Genomic DNA, 13,074 nt, shown 5'->3' on the forward strand with positions numbered 1-13,074 from the left:
TCACCATGATGCCTTCCAAGCTAAACTTTGTTCAAAATGTCTATCACGATTGCAAAGAAGAAGAAGGAGAAGGAGAAGGAGAAGGAGGAAAAGGAGAAGGAGAAGGAGAAGAAGAAGAAGAAGAAGAAGAAGAAGAAGAAGAAGAAGAAGAAGAAGAAGAAGAAGAAGAAGAAGAAGAAGAACAACAACAACAACAACAACAACAACAACAACAACAACAACTTAAAATAGTTTAAGCATAATTTTATAGTCACTGAAGGGAACTAACGAAGATTCTTTTCCTGCTGCAGATATATACTTGAGAAAATATTCAGGAAGAAGAACACTTTTTCATTAAGTTTCCATTTTAAAAAAGTTCCCTGGAGGAATTGCCAGGACAACTCGGAGGCCCCAAACACCAAACAAAACAACAAACAAAGCTAGACCTACATTCCTTTGTAGAAATCTGCAAAAACAAGCAGAACAGCTTTGACACGAAGAATGTCATCAACTTACTGCCTCATGCAAAGGAGCATTTGATGTTATAAAGATATACATTACCATCTTCAAAAATGTTTTGGAGATCAGTCAAGGGAAACTAATATTAAGTTTTTTTTTCAACTGTTTAAAAGGCACTCTTTAAGAAACACTTTTAATAATGTGCTTCTAAAAATAAGGAGGCAGATGCCAGATTTATCTCCATTAGCACCAATAGTAATAGTCACAAAAGATGCAATCGTTTTGTAAAAGCTGTAGAAAAATACTATCAGTCAAAATTCCTAAAATATTCACACCATGCAAAAATCAAGCATTTCGAATCTCTTTATCAACTAGTGTATTGACTAGATATAGTTCAACTACATGCACATTTCTGAAAGAAAGAAAAACTCAGTATCTACAATTGCCAGAAGACAAAAGGGCTACATTCCTGCTTTGTGAATCATTTTAAAGGGCTTTCTACCCTATAAAGCAGCTCAAAATAATTTAAATGCACACCTTTTTTTAACCTAAGAGACCAGAGGGAATCTAGGTTATCTTCAAGAAGTAGTACAAGTTGTGCATAGGAAAACATAAAACACCTGCATGATTTCCCATGCACAAGACATACAGTATGGGGTTGTTATCAGAGGAAATACTAGCTAAGTATATTTATTTATTACAGTACTATCTGCCCTTCAACAGGTTCCCAGCAAGATAACGTATAAAAAGCTAAGCTAACTACAGGTAGTTCTTGATTTACAACTGGTTACTTAGTGGCCCTTCAAACATAACACCCCCCCCCCAAAAAAAGGTACTTATAAACCAGATTCAAAGTTCTGATGGCCAGGGGGCATATGATCATATTTTGGATGCCTAGCAACTGTCCTGCATTTACTGAAAAACAATATTTTTTGCCTCAAAAACCTTTGGTTTGTGGTTTGTGGTTTTGGTTTATTTGTATGCCGCCCTTCTCCAGGAGGGACTCAGGGCGGCGAACAACTCAAAGGGGAAAGGGAACATAAACAACAGTACACATAATTAAAATACATGAAAATCACACAGCCATACCAGTCGAGAGGGGAGGGGAACTCATCAACCCCAGGCCTGCCGGCACAGCCAGGCTTTGACGGCTTTCCGGAAGGCCTGGAGAGAGGTGAGGGTCCGGATCTCCACGGGGAGTTCATTCCAAAGGGCCGGAGCTGCTACAGAGAAGGCCCTCCCCCGGGTAGTAGCCAGATGGCATTGGCTGGTGGACGGAACCCGGAGGAGGCCGACCCTGTGAGATCTGATGGGTCTTTGGGAGGTAATTGGCAGCAGGCGGTCTCTCAAGTACCCAGGTCCAATACCATGAAGGGCTTTGACCGTTACTTGCAACCACCATGACCTATAACCCTAATTCCAGCCTCAACTTCAGTTGTAAACTGAAGTCTACCTCTATCGCTTGTAATCTACAGGACAATTCCCTCACCAAATAAGTTCAGTAGCAAAATAGTTGTACCAAATGCAACATATCTATCTGCAAAATGTCAACTGATCACCATGTGACGGCATAGAGTAGGAATTTTCTATCTAAAGTGCCATAAAGTGGTGATTTGGACTTCTGAATCCCCAATTTGGTAACATTTATAGCTCTGTTGTTTCCTTCAAAGAAAATAAGCTTTCTAATAGGAATCCTGGAGATGCTGCAGTACATTCCTTTGAGTATCTACTTCCACCCATAACTTGCCAGTTACTCTGTTCGTTTATAAGAACTCAAGTAACTCTCAGTTAATTCCAACAAGCCTTTTCAAAGTATCTATTCTTTTCCAATTTGCCAACTGATTTATTCCAGAACACGAATCTACAGAAATTTGGAATAGGGATACTTCATGGTGCAGTCTACTTTCATTCAACTGATCAGGTAAAGACACCACACACTGAGTGTACCAGGAATTTATTGGACCCGATGAAATAGAGAAGGTAGCAGATGCAATTCTACTCTATTTAGTGAGTGCCCTTGATGAAAGAAATGTCCTTCTGGGTTCAGCTCCAAGTGGGGGGAAAAGACACTGGAGACATGGAGGATGCTTGGAAAGATGGTTTATTGTTGGACAGGGCCACGTGGCTTGAGCCCTGAACAGAAAAGGTGATCACATGCTTCACTGTTGGTGGGGAAGAAGAGAAGGGCTGAAGGAGGGGCTTGCTAGACTTTTTATAACCCATTCAGTCCCACCTCTCTGTTTCCTGTTCCTGTGTAAGAAATGTATTCTGATTGGTTGTCAGACTCCCATGGGGCCCTACAGGGGCTACTCTCTAGGCTGTGTTTTGAATCCAGATATGGATGAGTTCTCAGATGCCATGTGATCAGTTGAGTAAAGTTCCTTAATCCCTTCCCACTGCAGCTGCAGTGGAGAAGTCTTTATTATGTAAAAGTGGACTAGCTTGGCCTCAATGGCCCATTAACAGTGGGGATGGGCAGGAAGCTACAGGCAACTATTCTGGCTTTTAAAACATGCTCCTTCCTTTTCCCATCCAGAGAAATATTCTGCCTTTTCAATATTTCCTAGGATATTTCATTTTTCTGGGAGAGGGCTGGGTGATAACTTCCCACACCCTCTTGTGAGTCCTCCAGTAGGCTAAACTGCATGAACTACAAAATCGTGAACTAAACTGCATGAACTACAAAACCACTAAAATTGTGGCGGAAGATTAAGAATATGCAGTATCTCTTTACTGCAAGTTATCTGCACTGTTTCTATCCAGATCAACTTTAAACAGAAATCCCACTGACTCCTTGAATTCTTCAGGATTCTCAAACTTCGCTGTATCCCTATCACATTTAAACACCTGCCTGTAACAAAGGCAATACTCCTGATTAAGTATGGTGGAGACTTCTAATAGGATGCTTGGATTAGCCAGGTGCAAAAGCAGGCCTCAGTCCTTTTTATGTTTGGGATGGTTTTTGCTTAACTACTGCATTTGACAAGTGGGGTGGGTGGGTGCACTTGTCCAAATTGAAACGCCAGGTGTTGGTATTCCACTCCAAGGTTTTTTCTTTTCCCCTTTTGGTTTGTTGATGTTTGATGTTTAATGAATTTATAGGCTGCCCAATCCCGAAGGACTCCGGGCGGCTTACAACAATACATTTAAAAAAATAGAAGTTAAAAACACAGAGACATAGATTTAAAAGACCACAACATACACCCAGTCTAATCGGGGCTGGAACTCAATCATGAATTCAACAGCCCCGGGGCCTGCCGGAATAGCCAGGTCTTAAGAGCCTTTCGGAAGGCCATGAGAGTGGGTAGGGTCCGGATCTCTGGGGGCAGTTTATTCCAGAGGATCGGAGCGGCTCCAGAGAAGGCCCTCCCCCGGGTAGTTGCCAGCCGACATTGTCTGGCTGACGGCACCCGGAGAAGGCCCTCCCTGTGTGATCTTATCGGTCGTTGGGAAGTATGTGGCAGAAGACGGTCTCGCAGATATCCGGGTCCTAGGCCATGTAGGGCTTTAAAGGTGATGACCAGCACCTTGAATTGCGCTCGGAGACCAATAGGAAGCCAGTTTTCTTCACATGCTTTCAAAATGTAATCAACCAGAGCCGGAAGATTTGTATTTGTATTTATTAGTTTGTCAAACATGTACAAGATAGCAGGTATAAGTATAAACATGGACACGAATGAAGTGAATACAAGTAAATGGGGACAGGAGGACAGAGAAGGTAGGCACGCTGGTGCCCTTATGCACGCCAGAGGTGGGTTGCTCCCAGTTCGGCCAGGATTGGGCGAACTTGTAGTGGCGGCAGCAGGAGGCTCCGCCTGCCCACCCGGTTGTTCCTGCGCATGCACAGGAATGCACGCGTGCACGAGCAAACCGGTAGTAAAAAAAAAAAAGGAAACCCAGCACTGATGCAAGCCCCATTTATGGACCTCTTAGGAATGGGGTGAGGTCCAGGGTAGACAGTTTAAGGTTGAAACTGTGCGGGTTAGAGGATGTAATAACTGAGTCAGGTAGAGCATTCCAGGCATTGATCACTCTATTGCTGAAGTCATATTTTCTGCTGTTGAAAGAAATGTCCTTCTGGGTTCGGCTCCAAGTGGGGAAAAAGACACTGGAGACATGGAGGCTGCTTGGAAAGATGGTTTATTGGTGGACAGGACCACATGGCTTGAGTCCTGAACAGGAAAGGTGATCACATGCTTCAATGTTGGTGGAGAAGAGAAGGGAAGAGAGGAAGAGAAGCTGAGTCCCTGTTTTTATGCCCTCTCTGGCCTTTGATCTCGAGCTTGTATTCTGATTGGTTGTCAGACTCCCACGGGCCCATGCAGGGGCAACTCTCTAGGCTGCGTTTTGAATCCAGGTTGGGTTGAGCTCTCGGATGCCATGTGGCGAGTTGGGTCAAGGGCCAATATTATCATGCCTTAATCCCATCACTCCGGAGCTGAAGGGGAGAACTCTTTATTATGTAAAGTGGACTAGCTTGGCCTTCTTAATGTCCCATTGACAAAGTGGGGATGGGCAGGAAGCTGCAGGCAGCTATTCTGTCTTTTAAAACATGCTCCTTCCTTTTCCCATCCAGAGAAATATTCTGCCTTTTCAATATTTCCTAGGATATTTCATTTTTCTGGGCGAGGACTGGGTGATAACTTCCTACACTGCAATAGAGTTTGGAGCTGTTTGTATCGATTGTTTTGCTCCTGTATTATTGAGGTTGAAGCTGAAGAAGACTGGTAAGACGTTGTAACCACGTTCCTTAGGCAAAGGGGCAGTTCTGATAGGATCAGGAATAGCAGGATCGCAGTTCGTGTTCCCATTCGAAATAAGTCCTTCTCGCCACCCCACATCAATAATATGTTCTCGGGTTGGACTTTCCCGCGGCCATTTCCTTGCTTTCTGCCAGAGAAAGGGCAAACGCAAACAATCCTATTAAACAAACACACACACAAAAACCAGTAAGGGAACACTGGGAGGGGATCCCTTGCGCTGGAGCGGAGCAGCCCGCCCGAAAGCGTAGACGGCTGGCCCTAACCAATGGCAAGTTGCGGCGCCGAGCCAGGCTAGTGGGGATTTTCCCCCCTCCTTTTTTGCACCCGCCTTTGCCCGTGAACTCATGGGTGAAATATGACATTCCGCCCGTCAAGGAAAGAGGGCGAGGAGGAAAGAGCGAGGGAGGGACGGAGGGGGAAAATTTAAACCTGCAGGCGACGAACTCCGGGCTCGAACCCTTCCTGGTTTCGGAATCTGGGGATCAGAAAGGGCGGGGCTGCGCCGAGCTTTCCCCAAGTTTTCGGCTGCTGCATAGAAGTCATTGGAGGAGCTCGACGCTGGGGCAGATTGCGTTCCTGCAACACCCGAGAGAGGGGAGCTGATCACAGCGGCCCAACGTCTCTAGCCTCGCCGCCATGGGGGAGGACGGAGTGCAAGCGGAGAAGAGCAGCGCCTACGTTTCCCCCAACTCCGATGGGCCTCTGGATGCCAGCAATCCCAGCCCGGTGCCCTCGGGCAGCCGCAGCCCCAGCTTGCTGCCGTCAGGGCCGGGCGAGGCGATTCGGGACAGCTCGCAAGTCAACGCCATCACGGTGCTGACTCTCCTGGACAAGCTGGTCAACATGCTGGACTCGGTGCAGGAGAAGCAGCAGAAGATGGAGCAGCGGCAGATCGACCTGGAGGGCTCGGTCAAGGGCATCCAGAGCGACCTGAGCAAGCTGTGCAAGAACCACACGTCCACCAGCAACACGGTGGCCAAGCTGCTGGAGAAGTCGCGCAAGGTCAGCGCCAACACGCGCGACGTGCGCGACCGCATGGACCGCCAGTGCGCCCAGGTGAAGCGCTTGGAGCACAACCACGCGCAGCTCTTGCGCCGCAACCACTTCAAGGTGCTCATCTTCCAGGTCGGTAGCCGCCAGAAGCGGGGCGGAGGGGGTTGAAAGTTTTGGGAGTGGTGGGTTTGGGACGGGCCCAAAGAAATTCTCCTCCCCGTTGAGCTGCTGAAAAAGTAGAGTTGTTGGGAATTAAACGCAGCGCAAAGTGGGGACGGTGGGATGCCCTCTTCTTCCTTGAAGGGAAAGTGGACTATAAACTTAAGTACAAGTAGTCCTTTATTATTATTATTAATGTTGTTGTTGTTATCGCAACAACAGAATTGTATCACAGCGGGCCAGCTGTTTCGCCGGATTTGGCATTGATTACTAGTCTGGCCCCACCCAGGGGCCTAGGATGTCATATTATTACTGTTGTTGTTGTTGTTGTTACTACTATTATTATTATTATTATTATTATTATTATTATTATTATTATTATTATTATTGCGTGGTTAATCTTTGGTGGGATTCACAGCCTTTGGGGCTGGTTGGTAGCTCAACAGCTCGAGTTCTAACCAAGGACCTAGGAACTGTTAAGGTAACGTCGGAGGATATATACTGTTCCAAGTAGGATGGTTTTTTGTAGAATCAGAATGTTCAAGTCTGATAAATTTAAAATTTCCAAATAGCGAGGTAGCCCTCTAGGTATTGCTCCAAGGGCTCCAATTACAATCGGGACAACACACAATTTCTTTTTCCACAGTCACTCAACTTCAATTTGCAAGTCCTGGTTAATATTATTATTATTATTATTATTATTATTATTATTATTAATAATAATAATAATAATAATAATAATAATAATAATAATAATAATAATAATAATAATGCTTGGATCTGCATGCATATTACAAAAATGTATTACGACGTCCTGGGTGGGGCCCGACTAGTAATCAATGCCAAATCCGGCGAAACAACTGGCCGCTGTGATACAATTCTGTTGTTAATAATAATAATAATAATAATAATAATAATAATAATTTGTCAGTGCACGACATATGTACAATGAAATTGGTTGAACTCCCTCAGTGCACCCACACACACAATTCAACTCACAGCGAAGACAGAAAAAATCCCTAACCCAATAAATCTAACAAACACCCGGTCCTATTACACCAGTCCTTGATTTACAATTGAGCCCAAAATTTACTGAGAAATGTTGGTTAAGTGAATTTTGCCCCATTTTACAACCTTCCTTACCACAGTTAAGTGAATCACTACAGTTTCTAAGTTAGTAACATGGTTGTTAAGTGAATCTAGCTTTCCCATTGACTTTGCTTGCAAAAGCCCCCCGGGACATTGCAACCGTCATAAATATGAGTCAGTTGCCAAGTGTCTGAATTTTTATCAGGTGACCACGAGGATGCTACAGTGGTCGTAAGTGTAGAAAATGGTCACAAGTCACTTTTTACAGTGATGATGTAACTTTGAATGGTCACTAAACAAATGTTGCAAGTCGAGGATTACTTGTACTGCAATCAGTGCAGTTTTCACACTTTCCCCTCGTTGCATAGTAATAATCCTTTCATTTTTAGTATGTTTTGAGTATTATTTTCCCCCTGCTGACAACTTTACACATGCACAAAATAATAAATTGGAACAATTTGAAGCCTTGCTAAAATTCATTATCCCTAAACTGAAAAAAATATATATGAATCAAGGTAAATCTAGGCTCCCAAATTTCATCAAGAGCTGCATTTATAGGCTCTGGAAAAAATTATTACTTACTGCTGCAGCTCCACCCTGCCTAACTGTTGGCAAATACTTCCGGCTGGATTCTCCCTCTAAAATGATTCCTTTTTCCACATCCAGCAATTTCGACCGCAGGCAGCAACAACTGCCTAGTGTATTGAAGCCAAAGTATGTCTGTCTGGACTCAGTAGAGTTTTACTCCCAAGTTACTTTGCTGGGGATTGATATTTGACTAGCATCTTCTCAATTGCATAAATAAATGAATCACTGTCCCTGCATTTGTTTTCTAGTAAAAGTTTTTCTTTTTAAATCACTTCGTATTTTTCCTGCGTGGCAATGCAATCGGTATAGCTTCTCATCATATGAGTAACACAAAGTAAAGATAGACTTACTTCCTAAAGTATCTGTCCCACCTTCCATAGAAATAATTCGTACCCTCTCCACCGTCCAAGCCTTCCGCACAGCCTTGAAGAACTGGCTCGCCCGTCAGGCCTGGGGATAAGGATAGTTACCCCTCCCGAATGATGAATGTATGTTGCCTACCATTTTATTATATGTCTCTATCTTGTTGTTTGTATCCCCCCCTTCCCAGTTTTATGTGAGCCGCCCTGAGTCCCCTCAGGGAAAAGGGCGGCCTACAAATTCTAATAAAACTATAAAACTATAAAACTATAAATAAGATCAGCAATCAAATCCAAGCTTTCAAGCTGTGCTAGGTTGCGTTTTTTACGTGGAAAATAAGGCCCAATTTAAAAGATTGGCAGTGTTTTCTTCCTTGTTTGTAAAGATTTCCTTCCTTAACTCATGATCTGAGTTTAAATTTCACGCCGCCTTGTTTTACTGTTGACATTAATCTGTATACTTGGGGCTTAAAGCACACAGAAAGTTGTTCTTAAGAGAGAAATATTTGACGTTTTCGTTGCCCTGAGCAAACGTTTCTAACTTTTGTTATTGTAAAAATGTTTTGTAATAGTATTTCTATGCATTATCCTTCCTTCTACAACTTCTATGTCTGTTGATGAAACCAAAAGTCTCCATCATATATATATATCTGAAGTAAAACATCTTGGATTTGTGTCTGCAATTTAATGTTGCTAATTATGTTAAGCAACATTGTTTGATTAATTGAATAGTAGGTAAAGGCACTACAGGCGTGCCCCTCCTAAAAGTTTTCCTTGTCCTTACGGGACATTTCTTCTTATATTGTGATCCTGGCCATGATGATTTTTTAAAGGAGTGTTTGATTCTTTGCATGTTAAAAATATCTACTGAGCAGAGTGAGCCTTATTCCCTTTTTTAGCCATCGGAAACACAGTCTCATAGGCCAAAGAAAATTGCTGCTATTAAGGACTATCCAGTAAAATAAATCAGGATTGAGAGCCTGGTGGGCTTTCCAGGTATGCATAAGGTGCAATGCTCAGCATCCCTCAATATTGAACTGCAGTATTGATTGGGGTTGCATAGGGTGGCCAAAGCAATATAAGTAAGGGAGGAAGGATACAGGTATTGTTATTATTATTATTATTATAATGGTGGGCAGAGGTGGGTTCCTACCAGTTCGCACCTATTCGGTAGAACCGGTTCGTCAAATCTACCAAACCGGTTAGAAGAGGTTCCACCAGTGGACCCGGAAAGCAGGCCACACCTACAGAAGAGGTTCCAAATTTTTTTGAAACCCACCACTGACACACACACACACACACACACAGACTCACAGAGAGAGAGAAAGAGAAAGAAAGGAAGAAAGAAATAAATAAAAAAAGAAAAAAGGAAAGAAAAAGTGAGAGAGAGATGAAAGAAAAAAAGGAAAAAGGGACAGAGAGACAAAAGGAAGGAGAGAGAGAAAGAGAGAGAAAACACATGGCTGGCAAGCCACTCCCACCAGGTCAAATGGCCAGCAAGCCACTCCCACAAAGGAGGCCACACCCACAGAGTAGGTTCGAAAATTTTTTGAAACCCACCACTGATGGTGGGTGAGAGCAAAGCAGGCTGAGAAACATTTTGAAAAAGCTTGGGGACCTCGTCTAAACTTTTGATGGGTTACAGATGGTGCCTCTTTTATTTAACTTCGAGAATGAAAATGTTCCAAAAGCTTTGTTCCCACTCCCTTTACCCGCTCTATTATTCATCCTTAGACAACAGCATCCTTATTTTTTTTTAAAAAAAGGCAAATTAATTATCCCATAAATAAGGAACACGTACATTGGGTTTATATTAAAAAAAATCTTCTGGGCAGAATGATATGGAGATCTATGTAGCATCTCTACATTTATATCAATCTCTTTTTCCCATTCCACGTAAAAGAAGCCAGCTGATGTAGCAACTGCATGTTTCAGTCCCAATGAAGTAATAGGATGGCACTTGAGGGCAGCAGACAGTGGTTGTGGTTAGGCCTTATGACACCCATGATCTTCTGTTGCCAGTCATCCCAGCAATCTGCCTGATCCTTGCTCACTACTTGTTTCAATTCATTTGGCAATTTGTGTTGCATAAACAAAGCGATGCTTTTTCACCTACTGTATATACTGGAGTCAAAGTCTATGAAAGACGCCTCTTTTCCTGGCAAGGGCTCCGTCTCTCCTAGCATCTGGCGTGTCTAATAAAGCAAGTTAGACGAAACGTAAGTCAGGAGACAACAAGCAAATGTGGTATGAAGAACAGCTGCAGGGGTGGGATTGGCCAGGTGAGATCTCGGGCAGAACAGCTGGAACGAGGCCAGTATCATCCCAGGGTCCATCACCTCCAGTTGCCTCCAGAGGTTGTGGGTGCTCCGGCCCTGTGGAGATTTGCAAGAAGATGAATTGTAGGGTGGTGCATGCATTCAAAATATTTCAGATGACTCCTTCACAGAAGAATGAGCAGAACACAGAGTACCACTGCTATTTATTTCAAGAGGCCCCATATTTCTCCAGGTTCTGCAGGAGCCTGAAAAAAACTGCAGCTGCTTTTGAGTACCTTCAAATACTTGCAACTTGTTTTTTTCAGAGCCACATGAAAGCCTGAAAAAGTGGGGCTGGTTGGATAAAGAGAGCAATTACAGGGTCCAGAGCAATTCTTCTCAATACCTTCAGAAGTGGGGGCAGACCTAATAAGCATCTATATGTCAGCCCCAGCCTCTATTTTAGAATAGGATAGAAAGTTCAATATATTTCACTCCGTCAGAAGCCATGCTGGAAAGTGTAAATCAATCCAAATGGTTGATTATGGATTTTCAAGGTGAGAAACTTTTTTTTTCAATTGTTTGGAAAGTAGCCAAGTGCTTGAAACAAAGCAATTAATTAATTGAAGTCATTAAAATGGGAAGACAAGCCATTTTACAGTTGTCCTTTCATGTAATCTTTCCAGAAAAGGCAGGGATGGTAATTTCCAAATCTAGTTATATGGTACTTAAATGATAAGCAGCTTTCCTTCAGCTCGTGCATTGGGCACCAATTCTCATTTCAACCCAAGAAGGAGGGTGACTCACACTTTATTTTCTGATCACCCAGCAACAACACTCCAAGCAGGTTGCCAAAGAGATTGCAATGGGTGTCTTGCTCTCAGTGTGTTGGAGGGGCATATTTAGGATTCTTGAAATTCTCCTAGCAGTGAGAAGTACCAGTGGGAAACTACAATCAAGAGTGTACTTGGAACATATTGACCTGGTGTCAATGGGCTTACTTCCAAAGAAGAATACATATGGTTTGGTGATTGGTTGACTCTAGAACAGTGGTTCCCAACCTTATTTTGGACATGCCCCACCTAAGCATCCCTAAAATCCTGATGCTCCTCCCCTGTGACATATAATTCTTACTTTACTCAAAAAGTGAACTCTACTTACACAGAGGAAGCCTAAAAGGCCATTAACTTGGTTTAAACAAGGTTCAAATTGCCCCCATTAAAAATCAAATTGCCCCCCATGTGGGGCATGGACCTCACGTTGGGAACCACTGTTCTAGAATTACATCCAGCATTACGCATTTAAGAAACAGAATAAACCACAAAGGTCATTTTCATGGACGAAGAGCAATTTTGTCCCAAAGCATAATATATGCCGCTATCTGTTCTATGTATACCCCAGTGAGTTATAAATTTGAAAGGCTACACAGTTTATAGCCATTATCTTTGAAACAGTCAAGATTAGTAGTCCTTCAGAGAATATATTTGTGGGTGTCTTTTCGTCATAAGATTAGTTAAACAGAACTTTATCCAAGTAGCATTGAAGATGTTGCCTAGTTGGGTAATGAACTGTCTGCAAGAAAACAAACCAAGCCCAGACAACACAAATGGTCCCACAGTACTTTATTCAACTTGGTGCCCTCCAACAACATGGTGTTAAAACTACAACTCCCAAAATTTCTAGCTTGCAGTTCTTCATTGACCAAGAATACGGAGAGTTGTATTTTCAATGCATCTGAAGGACATCAGGTATAGGGTTCAAAAGATAGGATAGCAGTCCCTTAATGTCTCCACTTTGGCCCAGTTGTTTCATTTGTCATCAAAATAATCTATTACTGTCTATCTGTCCATTCTCTCCAGTATCTCAAACTATCGCACTGTTGCTGAAAAAACTACAATACTGTGGAATATGTCAAACGCCCATTTTACAGAATCACTAAACAATGTCTTAAGCTCCCATTTCTTATGGTGGTATCTGTGCTTTATTTGTTCATTCAAAGTATTTTTATCCCACTCTGAAAAGCCAAAGAGTAGGAAAGACTCAAAGGAAATAACTTACAAAGTTAAATCATAATCATTTTAATAACTAGCTTGATAGAACTAACTCAGTCATGGGGACAAGACTTGAATGAGTTTGTCTAACAGAGATTAGATATAATTATTTTATTTTCCAGCTTTATTTGCTGCAACCTAATGGAATGTGCTAACTTTTCTGTGTATATTTTTATCACTGTATACATTACGTAGCATACCCAACTCTAGCTGATGGGGGGGGGGAAACTAAGTGGGATGATCATACATGGAAAAAATATACGTGGTCCCTGCAAGCCTACAAACTTGATTTTAAAAAGATTTTACTACATTGCTAATCTCCAATTGTAGTTTTGAAGTCACCTGTAATGTCTGTTGTTATATTTATACAGCACTT

At 42.6% G+C, this 13,074-nt stretch overlaps 1 protein-coding gene and 1 long non-coding RNA gene across 2 annotated transcripts in view; one reads left to right on the forward strand and one right to left on the reverse strand.

Moving 5' to 3' along the window:
- Positions 1-8,416, reverse strand: part of LOC148049342 (uncharacterized) — a 98,709-nt gene extending 90,293 nt beyond the window's left edge. The window contains exon 1 of the long non-coding RNA XR_015695758.1: positions 8,381-8,416. This is a non-coding gene — a long non-coding RNA (uncharacterized LOC148049342). The remainder of the gene's footprint in view (positions 1-8,380) is intronic.
- CAVIN2 (caveolae associated protein 2) overlaps positions 5,457-13,074 on the forward strand; it is a 34,392-nt gene continuing 26,774 nt past the window's right edge. The window contains exon 1 of the mRNA XM_014069459.2: positions 5,457-6,326. Coding sequence (XP_013924934.1) covers positions 5,838-6,326 — 489 coding nt within the window. The 5' untranslated portion in view covers positions 5,457-5,837. The remainder of the gene's footprint in view (positions 6,327-13,074) is intronic.

This window comes from Thamnophis sirtalis, unplaced genomic scaffold (assembly GCF_051295495.1).
Source record: "Thamnophis sirtalis isolate CommonGarterSnake01/CBP01778 unplaced genomic scaffold, rThaSir2_p1.2 scaffold_1, whole genome shotgun sequence".
Taxonomy (NCBI): Eukaryota; Metazoa; Chordata; class Lepidosauria; order Squamata; family Natricidae; genus Thamnophis; species Thamnophis sirtalis.